This window comes from Perna viridis, chromosome 10 (genome assembly GCF_037379345.1).
Source record: "Perna viridis isolate PV_CMFRI_1.1 ecotype Kerala chromosome 10, ASM3737934v1, whole genome shotgun sequence".
Taxonomy (NCBI): domain Eukaryota; kingdom Metazoa; phylum Mollusca; class Bivalvia; order Mytilida; family Mytilidae; genus Perna; species Perna viridis.
In genome coordinates this window covers 25891360-25907394 of record NC_142454.1, presented here as the reverse complement: position 1 = coordinate 25907394, position 16035 = coordinate 25891360, and the positions used below count along the sequence as shown (strand labels likewise).

The following is a 16035-nucleotide window of genomic DNA, read 5'->3' as shown; positions in this document are numbered from 1 at the left end:
CGTGATGACTTTTCATTCAGAATTGTCAACTTTCCTTTCATCTGTGGCAACATCCCTTCAGCTCCTCCGTATGGAGTGTTCATAACACAACTCATACGCTATGCCAGAGCTTGCCGAAACTACGCAGACTTTTTGAATCGCGCTAGAACACTTACAAATAGGCTTCTGAAACAGGGTTATGTTGCTACAAGATTGAAGTCATCACTACTGTAACAGAAGTTTTATGGACTCGTGGATCGTTATGGTGTATCCATCTTCACCATGAAAACTGATTTATTCAACGGGCCATAGTTTTCCTTTCCTCGTTTGTCTACCCCGGACTTGACTTTTTATGAGCAACTCGGCAGGTGTTTCTAGAAAAGCAGAGGACGCTTACCCTACCGGTGCACCTGGTCCATCCTCCCAGTTTTTAGTGGAGTCCGAGTTGCTCATTTGCTTTTGTTACTTTGTATATATGATTTACACAAAGATCAGAGCTTAAGCGGAATCGATTTTTTTAACAAATCAAGGGTTAACGATGGAATAAGTAATACGTGCAGTGTCAACTGTCAACCGAACTTTTGGGAATGAAGGATTTGTCAGGTTTCGAAAGGTGGTCGTCGATTTATAAAAATATATCGAAATTTATTACAAAAACTTCAGAGGGAATCTAGTTTGGATATGGCTTTCAGTTTATTCGGAGTTCGGTTCTGACAATTTCATTGTATATAGATATTTGTGTTTAATTATGTACAAAAATGTACTTCTTTTCTTAGATTAGTTTTTGTTCCTTGATTTCAAAATGTCTGTTTTGTTTTGACGTCGGCTAGCTTGATCTTAAATATTTTAAATGAATATAAGCCTAAAGGATGATCAAATGCTTCATTGGATGCAGATAGATACGACGGCAAATTTAAAATACTGAGCGGACGTGTTCCGCATGGTAAACTGATCAACCGTCAGTTTGTCGCACACGAATGAAAGATGTTTTCAAAAATGAAAGATATTTAGGTTTTTCTTAAAGAGATGATTGTCGTTATTGAAAAAAAAACGTGATTTCATGATTTGCTTTTTGTAATTGCAAAGGTATCGGCAATTTAGAGTTTAGGCAAATCAGCTGTGTAGACAGTGCGTCCTTTAAACCTGGTTCAACGCAAAACTTTACTTGGGGTCTCCGTTCACAGTGTGTGAGTTTTCAACAACGACTGGTCACGAAGACATAATGACAATTACAAATTTGTAAATAATAAAAAACAATTATTAAGTGCAAACATAATGCTTTAATATATTCTCAATACAGCCGCTTCTCGGTTGATCTCACATACATGTACCATCGCCTCTAATTACAATCTGAAAATGAAGGATAAAAACAGTGAATACCTAAGTGTCAAATAAAGGTGGTGTAGCAAATAAAGCCTGGAATATTTTAAGTACCGATCAATATACATGTAACATTTAGACATTGCCATTGTAGAGGTGATTCTTGGAGCAGATATTCCAGCGAAACAAACTGTCATGCCTTTCGATATATACACAGCATATTTTAACCTAACTATATTTTGTATAGCCGTTTTTTCATACACACTTGTATTTTTTAGAATGTCATACAATGTACATGCATTTTTCACTTAAATCAACCAGATCAAGAACAGTAACTCATGCAAAATTTCTGTACTTATTTCATATGCAATCTATATACATCTTTTATCTCAAAAGTACAACAACTGAAAAAAACACTGGTTATTTTGTTTATAACTGTTTCTGAATAAGAAATAAAAGTGAATTTGACGTCTTGTTTGTTTGTTTTTGTTTTGTTTTGTTTTTTGTTTTTTGGTTTTTTTTTGACACGCATGGATCCCCACCTGTCTGACTTGTATCAAGACTAATACATGTATTTAAGACAAAGATGACAGACGCAATAAAAGTTACAAATTAAACATAAGAATTCGATCAGATGTATAAACAACAAAATTTTAAACGAGCAGCACAACTCTCACTAACACCAGGAGGTTTGAATTCTGGTATATGCATTGTACTTGCGTATCATCCTTCGAAATACCATTAAGCAAGCAGACACAAAAACAAGTTCATGTAGTTACAAAATGTACGTTTAACCATTTTTAGTATTAGCTTCAATATTTTGCAGTGCAGTTTGTATACGTACCTAAAATATCTAATATCCATGGCTGGTGACCTCATGAACAAATTCTCTTATCCTACCAATTTCCTGATGTAGGCTATGGAGTTCTCTTCCTGTAACGAACAAAAAATAACCATGATTAGAACTCAAAGTACTCATGTACTGATGCAAAAGGGATTAAAAAAGGCATGTCTAGAGGTGCATGTAAAAAAACAGTTCTCGTCTTACGTAATCGTCGGAAACCGTGGTAAACCTAGCGAGAGCGAGAGCGCGACATGAGTTTCCCACGATGGTATTAATGTAAATCTGAAACGATTGTACTTGCCATATCAAAGTTAAGATACAACTACCATTTTCTTCTATTTAATATGTAGAAAAAAATGAAATACATATACATGTACAATTATTTCACATTCATTATATACTTCTTTAAAGGTACACGTAGTACACACTAATGTTCTCTTTCAGGATTGCGAATTCTGCTTTAATATTTGCCAGTATCAGTTTTTCCATGACAGCAGCTTCTGATTGTGGGTATGCTTTTGTATCCTGAATCCATGCTAATTTGAACCTTTCGAATTCTACATTGAGGTTTTTCAAGGCAGATACATCACTTTCAACATCTTTTAGAAGAACATTAGTATTTCTGTTCACATTAATGAGGTTGACCTCGAGCCCAGTGTTTCTGTTTCGATAACCTTTAAAAAAAGGTGTATACTTTAAATTAATATGATCAAGAAACTAAGATAATGTTTTAAGAAGAACTTTAATGATATAGAATTAAGCAGCACTCCAGATAAGAATCATGCAAAATGTGATTGATGGTTGGAAAGCCTACATATTTCTATATTTGATATTTTGTTTTAAATGTTAAAGTAAACAGAAATTAGCATGTGGCTTTGCATATAACCCTTGTTCTTAAGAGATAAGAATTATTAGAATGTACTGTTGAATTCGAAATTAAGGGAGATAACTCTGTAAATGACACTAAAATACAATAGCAACTGTTGGTTTTTCAAGGTGGATTATCTTCTAAGAGTAGAAAGATTGGAATGAATAATCATACATTTCATCATATCGACCTATAAAGCGAATTAATAAAAAAAATAAAAATGTGTAGCTTTTTTAGGGTGTATCATATGTTACAGAATTTACATGATTCTTACAAAGAAATTGGAATTCTGATTTGCACTGGTTTAAATCCAGTACCAATCAGAATTCCAATTTCTACTAGGACAAATCGAGATATCCCGATTTGCCCTAGGAGGATTCCGGATCGTCCTGACCTAAATGAGTGTACATTATTTGAAAAGTTATAATACAGGTAAATACAGAAAAAAAAACTGAAAGTGTGTTGGTCATAAATGATTAAATAATTGTCTTATCATCTTTTATTAAAAAAAAGTAGTAAAGATATTTTATTGATCTGAAATTGGTTAATCTCCGTGACCTGACTTATAATCCTTTGAACTGTTTAAAATTGTGGTAATTTATGATCATTAAATAGAAAGTGATAACATGGAAGACCATAAAAGGTTGTTTTATGAAATTTTAAAACTTGCCAAATATGAGGATAAATTGCCACAAAAGTATGACAGCCAGAAGTTTGTCTTGTCAGGAGTTAAATACGCATCGATCCAGATTCCTACTAACTTAAATTTCTAGTACGATTGTAGATCCTACTAGAAATTCAGTAGGATCCGGAATCCCTCAAGCACAAATCGCGATTTCTCAATTGTCCTAGTAGAGATTGAAATTCCAATTTGCCCTTGGAGGATTCCGGATCATACTGGATTCCAATTTGCCCTATAATATATACATGCGCGGCAGACTGATAACCAGTTTTGCTACATGTATAGTCCAGACTTTATATTTATTTAAAAGTGCGTCATTTTTAAAATTACATTCCGATTCACTTTTGTCTACATATGAAACATATACAAGTTGAATGTAAATGTACTCATTTATTTATTCATTTGTATTAAAGCTAGTAAAGAGTTATCGAACTTACGTCTACGATAAACTTCATTTACTTTGTTTCTCTCTTTTTGAACGAAGAACACCAAAAAGCAGAGGCTGATTAAAAACATATCCAGAAATCCAATCTGAAAAAAAGGTACATTGGATTAATAAGAGTATAAATCCTTACGTCAATAATATATGCACATTCAGTGTGAGAAAATGTTTACCGGTGAAAAAAATAAGCAATGAAATATTTTTGTAATTGTTTGAACCTCAATTATACAAATTCTGTGGATGTCGTTTTTCTCTCAAAACAATAACTTATGTTCAATAGGCATTGTAGAATCCATGAGTACGAATTCTGCTTGTGCACCTCGTTTTTTTCTACTACATGTACATGTATGAAAAACGTCATGACAAATAAACAACACATTGACTGTAAAAAAAAAACCATTTATTCCCATGTTATGTCGTTGAATGCTTAATTCAACTTACTTCAAAACCGATATGGTTCCTAATGGCATTTGTCATTGTAGTTGTTTCGCTGTGAAGACCTAGACTGTGCCAAAAAATAAGACAATGTTCAATGAACGCATTTTACTAATATTTAAAATTCAGTCGATTGAAAATTTAACCAACACATGTATATAAATTAATTATCACATGACTTTCACAGGAGCCAATACATTCTACTAGATTAATAATTAATTGTGAAATAGAAACACCTTTATCTACAGCTTACCAACATTTTCTTTTATTCAAGAATCTGTGGAAGTACATGTGCTATCCTTGTCAGAAGCTAGACACGTACTTATTTGGAAAAGAATATGATTAGTCGCTTTCTGTTTGTCCGTTGGTTCGCATGAAAACAGACGTGTGGTTTAGTGTTCAACCAATGAATCATAGTACCTTCATTGTAACTGGACAGATACTCAACATCAAAATACGATTAATTGTCTTGAGCGGAAACTTACCTACAAAATTTCCCAGTGATAACAGCTGTAAACGAAAGGACGAATAAGAGGGTCAATAACCCACGCACGTGCATTTCCGAATCGTTAAAATCTCTCCGATTAACACCGCCACTTTTTTCGCCATAGCTAAGCCTTAACGAACTTCCCAAAGTCCTTTGCCGTCGTCGTTGACATCGGCGACGTCACATATGCAGCAGGTCAAACGGAATTGTATTTTAGGCCCAAAGTATGACTCTAGTAATTAGTGATACATGTAATTATTATAATGTAACATGTTTTTGGTAATCAGCATTACAATTACACGTTCTACATTTCACACAATGAAAAGTGCCCAATATGTAAAAGATGCCCGACTTAATTTTTTCTTGAGTATCTGTTCTAAACTTGTAATCGTTCTGTCAAGTTCGGGATCATTACATGTAATGTATTTGTATGTTGGTGTACATATAACAAAATGCGCTACTTGGATATTTTATTTTACTTGCATGTTAATGAATAACAGGCCACTCGGGCTTGCTCCCACTATCAAATATGCAGCCCTGACTAGTATATAACACGAAAAGGGTAATCCCAGATTTTAGGGTGCCCCTCGCTTCAACTCAAATAAAATCGATTATATTACTATTTACTGCTCAGCAATCACTTGACGAATGATAAATCGAATAAATAAATTAAACACAAGTATCACCATCAAATACTTAAAACAAAAAATTACAAGAATTTGTACATCCCAACTCCATATTTCTACAATCGCTTGGACCGACAGTTGAATAATGGTAAGTTTTGTACAGGTCCTCAATTGAAAGCGAATCGGATAACCAATATTTACACATTGACATAGGCTTTCGTGGTTAATTTTAGTATCGTCTAAGAAACATGGCCTAATAGGGGTTGGGAAAATGCTTAAGCAGGTAGACCTAGGGTAAGGGACATAACTCTTGTAAATCATAAGAACCTTTGTATTCTGCATATTATATCAATCTCATGTAAGCATCAAAGTAACAAGGATTGATTTCATTCCGTTTCAAATAACAACTTGATAGACTTTGCTGAAATTGAATATGATACAAACATATCACTGATTTCAAGAGTGATGTCCCTCACCCTAGATCTACCTCCTTAAGTAGCAATCTTTGTAAGAATCATGCAAATTCTGTAAAATGTGATAAACCTAAAAAAGGCTACATTTTTTTAAGTCTTACTATATGATGAAATGTATGATTATTCATCTGACTGTTCTTAGGAGATAATCAACATGGATAATTCAATAATTTCCATTGTATTTTAGTGTCATTTACAGAGTTATCTCCCTTGATATTGAATTCTACGGTACAAACTATATAATTTTTTTCTCCTTAGAACAAGGGTTATATGAAAAGCCACATGTGTATTTTTGTTTACTATAAAATTTTCATCAAAATATCAGAAAAAAAAATATGTAGGCCTTCCAGCCATGAATCATATTTTGCATGATTCTTATCTGGAGTGCTACTTAAGCACACGCGTACAGTTAGATAATCTAGTACAAGGAGTGCAGGACACGGCTGGGTATCCTATGGTGAACAGTTCAGATTACGGATAGTTAGGTATGATCCCGAGTCATCTTGGGCTGTTATTGACATGGAATTCGGGGTTCTTTATATTGGTACATCTCCAAGGAGTCTACATGTACGTCCCATATATGTATCTGAAGACTACACTGAGCATAAGTCCTCCTTCGACCTCTCCAGAGAGGTTCATAATTTCTTTTGGCTCTTGTTAAGCATTTAACGATGGGAAATGTAAAGCTCTTGGGCAAAGCAAAATATATACACAAGTGTAAAAAGGCTTTGGTAATCACCCCGCAAAATTTCCCGACTAAAAATGAATCAAAGGGTCTCTGTTTCTTTGGATATTTCCTTATTCGTATCGATAAGGTCCGAGAATAATTAGAAACATTCAAACTAATATTGCAAGTAAAAATCTCTGATCTCGAATTTTGATTTAATCTGAAGTCATTTAATTTTAATAATATTCTCATACATTCCGGTTAAGCACATACATGAAAACAAGCTTTTATGGAAATAGGGCAATCGTCGGCACGTGATAGAAGCTGTGAAATGCAAAACTCCACATAAACCTGATGCCTGTGTTCCAATATCACTTTATCGAATACCTCGCTTTGTCACATTTGTGTTTCAAATTTCGAATCGCCTTTACTTTTTGGAGTATTCAATTTAGCTTTTATAAGGATATGAAATAGCAAATTCTACGAATTAGCTGACAGTGTATCTAATCTTCATGTAGTAATTTATTGAAGTCCATTCGGAATCAAACGATTTAGGAAGGTTATAAGGGTCCACTTATATAGGAGCCTATGAAAATATTCAGGATTTCAATGGGGCATTTGATAAAAGATGGGCCCTTGCAAAATTTCAATGGGCCGGGAATCTCTTATTACTGTCATAAGGGACGAAAACACAGTTTATTTTGGTGCCTTATCGAGGGGCCCAGCAAAATGAATGACCAGTTTAATTCTATCTCAACACATTTTCCAGTAATATTAAAAGGGCCCATCCCAGGATAATCCCTCATTGTGTAATACATGACTACTTCGCAAAATCATAGTGCCATATTCAGTCCACGCAAACATTTTTTTATCTCGGCGCTGCAACCATTTACTCCATTTCGAATTTTCTCATTTTTGGATTGAATTTTTATTAATGCGACCTCTAATGCTTGGAGGTATGTGTACATGTATTCATAGTCATACGTCTGTCTGGGTGGTGTTAAACTATACGAAACAAAATCAAAACGAAATAAAAAGCAACGAAATAAAATTTCTCCTTTTCAATTTATGTCTGATTACTTCTAGATACATCTAGTATCCCATGAATGGCCGTAAAATTTAAGATTGTTTTTGTTTGTTTGTGTGTTTGTTTGTTTGTTTGTTTGTTTGTTTTTTTTTTGGTTTTGGTTTTGTTTTGTTTTGTTTTTTTTTTTACAAAAAGTTGGATTAATTTATTCATTGACTTGACAGGACTACTTTTACTTTGCGTATTGCGATTGGCTAATTAACCTTGACAGACACGCCCGCGAGCATCTGTCTGTCATAAAAAAACAACGAAACCGTTAAAGGAAGAAAAATGTAGTTCATGCATTTCAGGAAGAGAACAATTTACCAGTCGATCAGATCCTACTTTATAATAGTCCAACACGCTGAACTGGATCTCACGATGGAACAATCCGCAGGTATGCATGTTATCCCACTCGGACACATTACTTTGACTCCAAGCAATCAAGTCGTCATTCTAAGTCCTAAATTAAGCTTGCATGAGAAGAAAGAGTGACCACTTATCACAAAAGTCGTTGGTGTTCATGATTCGGCCGGGGATCGAACCCACGACCTACACCGCACTTGAGGCAAGCACGCTACACTGACACTAATGCGGTGGCCATTTGTACCAAATTGTTTGAGTCTTTTGAAAATGAATCATTAAAATGAAAGACGCGTTGAATCTATACACCATAGATAGCCCGTAGAGTATATTTTAGAGTGATAAAATTATCAGATCAGCGCCAGACGGACGTGTTGTTCACAGAGTGATACATATACTTGTATAATTTTGGCAATTACCCCAAAACAATGTAAAAATAACAGAAACAATTATAAAGTGCGAAACAAATACGTTTAATATATCTTATCAATGCAACCATTTCTCTGAATACAACAGATGATCTTGCATACATGTACCACGACCTCCAATTCCTCTCTGACGATCTTGTATACATGTAACACGACCTTCAATTCCTAACCTAAAAATGAAGGAAAAATGATGTACACCGAAGTACCTGAGGGGGAAACAAATCATAGCCGGGAACGTGATGAAATAAATATTATAAACAAAATAGTATTCGACTAAACAGTAAAACGAGAAACACGAATCTGGGTAGAAACCAGAGTTGAAATTCGGTTCGTACTTGTGTACCAATCTTCCGAAATTTTTAAGTAATTATAAGCGTTTCAGCAAACAGTACATGTAGTTTTAAAATACAAGATAAAATCATTGAAGGCATTCAATGTTAGTATCAACAAATAAAGTGCAGTTTGTATATGTACCTATAAATATCTAATATCCATGGCTGCTGACCTCATGAACAAATTCTCTTGTCCTACCAATTTCCTCATGTAGGCTATGTAGTTCTCTTCCTGTAACAAATAAAGAGGGAAGCATTAAAAAAATAAAAATGTCTTGAGGTTTTGAAATATAAAAAGAAAACAAATCGAGTCTTACTTCATCAACAGAACATCCTGGTACCTAGTGAGAGCGCACGCGTGACATGTGGTTCAGATGACGGTCTTTATGTACATCGAAAACTTTATATACATGAAAAGATACACGTACAGTACATGTGTTTAGCCGTAATAAAATGAAGACACCATTAACCAGCTTTTCTATCTATGAACATGTAAAAAATGAGACAATGCACGTACATGAACATTTATTTCACTTTTAATACATTTTGCTCTAAAGGAACGAAGTTCTCACCAATGTATTCCTTGAGACTTGCAATTTCTGCTCTAATCTTTGCCAGTACCAATTGTTTCATGACGGCAGCTACTGATTGTTGGTATGTTTTTGTATCCTGAATCCATGCTGATTTGAAGCTTTCGAATTCTTCATTAAGGTTTTTCAAGGCAGCCAGATTAACTTCTACATCGTTTAGAAGACCATTTGTAACTTTGTTCAATATAATGAGATTAAGCTCGAGCCCAGTGTTTCTGTTCCGGTAACCTTTCAAAAATAGTATAGTCTTTTAATTTGTTACTACATTATGATTAATACAAAAATAAATCAAGAAAGTGAGCAAATCAATGGGTCCCCCAATAAGGTACATGTACATGTATGATTATTACAAATAAATACAATGCATGCACATGTATCATGATTACAGCTTGTATAGGGTAGTTCATCGACAGTACAATCAAGTTGGATAGTCTATTGGAGTATGTCGTCGTGGCATAACTCATAAATTGATTAATTGATTGGTTGTTGGGATTTATCGCCTGAGCAGCAATATTTCAGCCATAGTATTTCAGTCCAAGTAGCTCTGTGGGCAGAGCGTCCTAGCCCCCGGCGAGGATTCTGAGCACGATTTAGCAGCCTTTTTCGACAAGTTTAGCGCTGCTGTGGGCTTATTCTTTTGGCACACGGACCCGCACGGGGCTATAAATCGGAGGACGAAGTCATCATGACAGTATTTAATCCTTGTGTTTCTGATTTATTCTGAAAAAAATGTCTAGATTTCGATATTTTACAAATATGCAAATTATACGCAAATTAGTCCCACTATAGTATTAATGCTGATTGTTATATATAAGTTAAAAATAGGTGATCACGAGGTGGTGTGGAAGGGGTGAGGAGGCCTTGGGTGCGTGGATTGATGGACTGATGCGGTAAAATGGGTCACTCGAAAATGGTTATTTTTGCTAGATGTGGGGTTCAACAGGAGTGAGACTGGTACCAAAGCATATTAATCCTACAGCGTGTACCATGTGAAGGCCACTGAAACAAAATAAGGTTGTCACAGTCATGAGTGGGGGTGATGAAGGTGGGACAGGAATGCCCTGAAGGGCCACTCGTATGAAAAAAGAAGATTGTTTCCAATTTTTGGCCTCAGTATGACCTTAAACCGGAAGTAGTTAATTCAAGGGGTCGACATAACTATGGTGGTGAGAGACATCATTTTTATTTAGTTCCAATGCAATATAAAGCACTATAGACTAATTCTGATGTGGCGAGTGGCCAAGAAATGAACCCTACTCCTAAAAAATCTCATAATTTTTTTTTTGGCAGCGGAAACTTATGACCTCTTTTTTCAGCTCTCAAGTTATTGTCTTTTAACAAACTCTATATAAGATAGCCACATTTTAAAGCACAGTCACGCTGCTTGGAAATGGAAACAAATTGTGCTTTCCTAAACTAAGATTAACACTGCCAGGACAAATAAAGTGGAAACAGGGCGAAGACTGGACAAATCTGGGCACAGCACGACATGGGTTAATGCGAAGTAAATCATAGTTTGGAAGCACAAAGAGCCTGATTTCAATCTGACAGGAATCCATGACTTTCCGAGTTTTATTCCCATACGAAATTCGGTATTTTCGTATCACAGATACAAATAAACAAGGGTTTATAGAACCTTAAGTATTGTCGGAGCCAGATATGTCTGCTCGTCCTGCTCAATGAAGCACTGAAGGTGTAGACAATACTACTAGCCTAAATTATTACAGCTACAAAACTCTGATTTTGCATCATACAAGAAGAAGGTTGACGACAAACAGAAGTTCTTTCTACTGAAAAATGAATGGGTTGTTCCCGATGCTCATTTCAAAATAAAATATCAAGAAACAAGGCTGTGTTGAAAAGTGTTTTGAAGACTATTTATTTGTGTGGAAAGCAGAACATTCCTTTACGTGGACAACTGGTCATACCGGAGATAAAAGTAATTACATTGCTATTATCAAATTTAGCGCAATGATTTTGTCTGACCATTTACAAAGCAGTTCTCCAAACGCTGGATATCTATCAAACCAGATACAAAATGAGTAACTTCATATTTTTGGCCAACAGTTACGACAGCAGATCGTCGATGAGTCTAATTCTACAAACTGTTTTACCATAAAAACAGAAAAAAAGAAAGAAAATGGGGAAAAAAGAGAACAATCAAAGCTGGCTTTAAACTTATACACCTTCCTCTTAACACTTAACAAGTTTTAAAATGAATAGTCAAAGCTGTTACCTTGATGAAAAAAAAAATTATTCGAATTTGAAAATCATGCTCAGCTTCTGGGGGACTGACGCCCCATGTACATGTACATGAAGGTTTCATGTTTAGAAGCTTTGTTATAGTTTCAAAAATACTGTCAAAAGTAACCAAAATAATTTTTAATCAGACATAAGTACGAATTCGATATTCGAAAGCTTATATACCTTCAATGAGTCGTAACAATTTTTCTTTAACGTTTCCTTGGTGCACACATTTGTTTCTTAAGAAAATAAGACCTACAAAAATATATAGATTATGTACAGTATATGAAATTATATAAGAACAAATACTCCATCAACAAAACAACCAAAAAGAAAACAAGAACAAAGGATAATTTCAGAAAAAAAGCAATAAAACAAAGCAGCAAACGATATTTTTATACATGTACTGTCATGCAACCACAAGACCTTAACAGTTATTTTGAAACAATTAATTGTATATTAATTGTACGGTGTATAGTAACAAGGGTCAGTAAATAAATGGTCCCATTCAATCTGTACTGTGAACTGGTGTCGTTACACGTATAGTCCAGACTTATTGATAAAAGTACGTTATTTCATTATCATATGTATATTTAGATCCATTCTTACAAATGAAACATATCATGAAAATGTACCCATTTATTTATATATTATAATCTGGTAAAAAGTTATCGAACTTACGTTGGCGATAAACTTCATTTATTTTGTTTCTCTCTTTTTGAACGAAGAACACCAAAAAGCAGAAGCTGATTAAAAACATATCCAGAAATCCAATCTGAAAAAAGGTACATTTGATTGATAAGAGTATAAATCCTTCCGTCGATAGTACATGTACATGTAGTGTGAGATAACGTTTGCCGATGAAAAAAAAGCAATGAAATATTTTTATTATTGTTTGTATTTCTGTTTTACATGCACATGTTCTGTGGATGTCATTTTGCTCTCAACACATTTACAAGTCATGTGCATGTACTTGTGTTCATTTGGCATTGACGAAGCTATGGGTACGAGTTTTCTTAGGGCACTTCGCTTTTCTCGACTCCTACATGTACATGTACATGCATGCATATATACTTACATGTAAGGCATGCAAAATAAAACAACACATTAAATTGACTGTTACACAGTAACTTTAAAACACCTACATGTAAGAAATAAAATATAAAACAAAACACTGACTGTCACTTTAAAAACAATTCTTCCCTTGTTATGTCGTTGGATTCTCAATTTAACGTACTTCAAATCCGATATGGTTCCTAATGGCATTTATCATTGGAGTTGTGTCATCGTGAAGATCTAGACTGCAACAAAGAGAAAAAGACAATGTTTAATGAACGAAATTTTATTTTATTCAAAATTACTGAATTATTGTCAGTCAATTGAAATATATAATCAACACATGTTATACTGGATTATCACGCGACTTTTACTGGAACCAATAAAGCCATACACCTGTAATTAATTTCATTTATAGTCAATGATACAACTTACATTATTAATAATGAAACAGAATCATCTCTTCATATACAATTTACCAACATTTTCTTCTCTTTAGTAATATTTATTGATAGTACTAACCCTGTCAAAAGGGGCTATACATATGTGTACCTATCATAAAATATTATTACAAATATTTCGATCTTTTTTTTGCCGATTGTTCGAAAATTACACCTATGAAATGTAAAACAGACTTTGGAACGAGGAATTAAATTGAAGATTAAACTACATGTGGTTGGATGTTCAGTGAACTCTTATTGTAAGTGAACAGAAACGCAACAGACGAACAATATAACTTATTATAACATGAATTAGATAAAAGAGAACGGAAACTTACCCAAAATAGTTCCCAGTGATAACAGCTGTAAACGAAAGGACTAATAAGAGGGTCAATAACCCACGCACGTGCATTTCTGAATCGTTAAAAAATTTCTCCGATTAACATCGCTACTTCTTCGCCATTGCTTTAAGTTTCCCGAAATACTTTGCCGTCGTCGTTGACATCGGCGACGTCACATATTTAGCTGGACAACCGGAAATCACTTCTCGGCCTTTTGGTCTCACTAACCACTTCTAACGTTTCCATTACTTTACATGTTTAAAAAGTAATTTTCAAAGTATCACTGTGAATTCCCAGGACAAATGACATCTTAAAGCTGCATACCGTTGCGAAGCTTGGAAAATAAGGCTTCCAAAATCATTATGCTAATGGTACGATGATAGTAGAAATTCTTCACAAAATTTACTTGAATAAATAATACTGAAAATCCACATTTTTACCTGTTCTGCTAACTGACAGCATGGAGGCATATTACTCACACATGTAAACAATATTCATACACTTTTGTAGTTAATTACATATATGATTTTAAAGTACACATTCTCAGCTTTATTTTGACTACTTTTAATCATAATTCACACAAATAATGCACTTACAATGCATATGTCTAGGTTCAGTGTGTTTTTGGTACTACATAGGGGGATGGCCATTTGACCCGGAAGTGGTTAGTGAGTCCTTTGGCTCAGATCAAAGTAAAGTGCATTTTAGGCCTAAAGTGTAATCCACAATAATTAAGGGACATTTAATTTAGCATAATGTAATGCCAGAAAAAACGTGCCCTATTTTTTCTTTGTACATCAAATATGCAGGACAATACGTACATGTACAGTAAGAAAAAAATCGTCCTGACGGCCACAACATTGCATGTACATCTTCTAGTTCTACATCAAAATATACCTTACCTTACCTAGTCCTCTTCGTTCCTAACATCGAAACATACATCAATAAAAAAATGTCTCAAATGTAAAAATTGTACGACTTCAGTTTTTCTCGAGTATCTGTTTTAAGAATCTTCCTGTTCATACCAGGATCGTTACATATAATGCATGTACAGGACTGGCAATATTACAGGTAATTTTGTTTTCACTACCTTTTTTCAGTATACATGTACTAGTATATGGTGTCGATGATTTCATTTCATGATTATACACTACTTAGACCTTTTGTTCAAGAGATAATTTCAATTTCTAAACTTGCATTTCATACTAAGCGGAGGGTAATTTATTTTAATATACAAACTTTATTCAAAACAGATAAATGGAGCCTGTATCGATCAAGACAATTTGTTTGGGGGTACTTGTAGTCGTAAAAAAAGGTAAAAATAATAAATGGAAAGGCAATCAGGGACGGTACATAATACATGTATGTATAATACTCCTAATACAATACAAAACTTTTCACAAAAATGACCGGAGCTTCATCTTCCTCGGTTAGTGTGTGGTATAAGAGTCCATTTGCCTATATCTAAACCCATATCGTAGTTTCACAAGCATTAGCCCCAGACCGTTCAAGCTATCCTTCCCATTTTGGCACAAATATGTCTCATTCCTTAACTTTCTTAGTTTGTATTTCATTTTACAGCAGTTTTTTTTCTATTCGCGAGTTATAACTACATGTACATGTATACGTAGTCTCCCTTGAATGGCAAGAATGTTTTTTTTAGTTTGTTGTTCAATGGCATACATGCAATGAGGATCTTGCTAAGCGTCAAAGGCTTAATGCTTATCTTTATGCATATAATTTAATTTTTAAATTTGTCCTTTCTATAAAGACATTTCCTTCTTCGAAGTTTGAACTGAATTTCCGAAAAACTCTGGTATAGTTTCCACCATGGTAAGAAAGGTAACTCCGAAATACATAAAATTTATAGACCAATTATTGGATTTAAATACAGAATCAGAATAACGTAATTCTAAAATGGTGTATGCATATGGTCGACAACGGGTTGTTTTGGATTTGAGGACTAGAAAAAAGTAATTGTTTAAGAAAGCTTGCCAAACTTAATTTACATATTCTGCAATAAATAGCCGCGGATACTTTAAAACGTCCGTTCAATGATTGAATTTCCCGTAACCCTGAAACAAAAATTAAAATGAAAGGATACCAAGAGAAAGGAGAATTTAAGGTGGGAGGGTTCTTCCTAAAGAGATTTTACAAAAAACGTTAGTATTCACTCATAAAGGGCTAACTTACAGCATGTAAGGCATACCAAAAGACAGTTAACACAAATGAAATACCTTCCGTAAATGACTCACCGGTTTTCAATTACACCGAAAAAGATATTTGTAAGGGCGGCCAACCAGTCGTCACTATATATACCAAATCGTAGAAGCAGTGACTTCCGATATTAAA

At 34.4% G+C, this 16035-nt stretch overlaps 1 protein-coding gene and 1 long non-coding RNA gene across 3 annotated transcripts; both read right to left on the bottom strand.

Annotated features, from left to right (window-relative positions):
- Positions 1-4128: 4128 nt before the first annotated feature.
- Positions 4129-5191, bottom strand: LOC148605148 (uncharacterized). Its single transcript, XR_015916041.1, has 3 exons — positions 5056-5191; positions 4577-4640; positions 4129-4224 (listed from the first exon to the last, which is right to left on the bottom strand). It is a non-coding gene; the product is annotated as an uncharacterized LOC148605148 (long non-coding RNA).
- Positions 5192-8716: 3525 nt separating this feature from the next.
- LOC148605147 (uncharacterized) lies at positions 8717-13821 on the bottom strand. Of its 2 annotated transcripts, none has more exons than XM_088549712.1 (7): positions 13681-13821; positions 13026-13147; positions 12528-12621; positions 12030-12101; positions 9585-9830; positions 9155-9244; positions 8717-8850 (listed from the first exon to the last, which is right to left on the bottom strand). In XM_088549712.1, exons 2-6 carry the CDS (start codon positions 13110-13112, stop codon positions 9165-9167), a joined length of 579 nt encoding a protein of 192 aa, XP_088405838.1. In that variant the 5' UTR covers positions 13113-13147; positions 13681-13821; the 3' UTR covers positions 8717-8850; positions 9155-9164. The 2 variants fall into 2 exon arrangements, with proteins under 2 accessions (XP_088405838.1, XP_088405837.1); XM_088549711.1 differs by having other exon boundaries at positions 13084-13147.
- Positions 13822-16035: the final 2214 nt, after the last annotated feature.

Bases quoted from the DNA above. Each gene is read 5' to 3' on its own strand.
- LOC148605147 (XM_088549711.1), bottom strand. From the start codon at position 13,754: ATGCACGTGCGTGGGTTATTGACCCTCTTATTAGTCCTTTCGTTTACA. The intron at 12,622-13,083 runs GTACGTTAAATT...ACCTTTTTTCAG, and splicing joins GGAACCATATCGGATTTGAA to ATTGGATTTCTGGATATGTT. The intron at 9,831-12,029 runs GTATATAAGCTT...TATTTTTGAAAG, and splicing joins ATTGTTACGACTCATTGAAG to GTTACCGGAACAGAAACACT.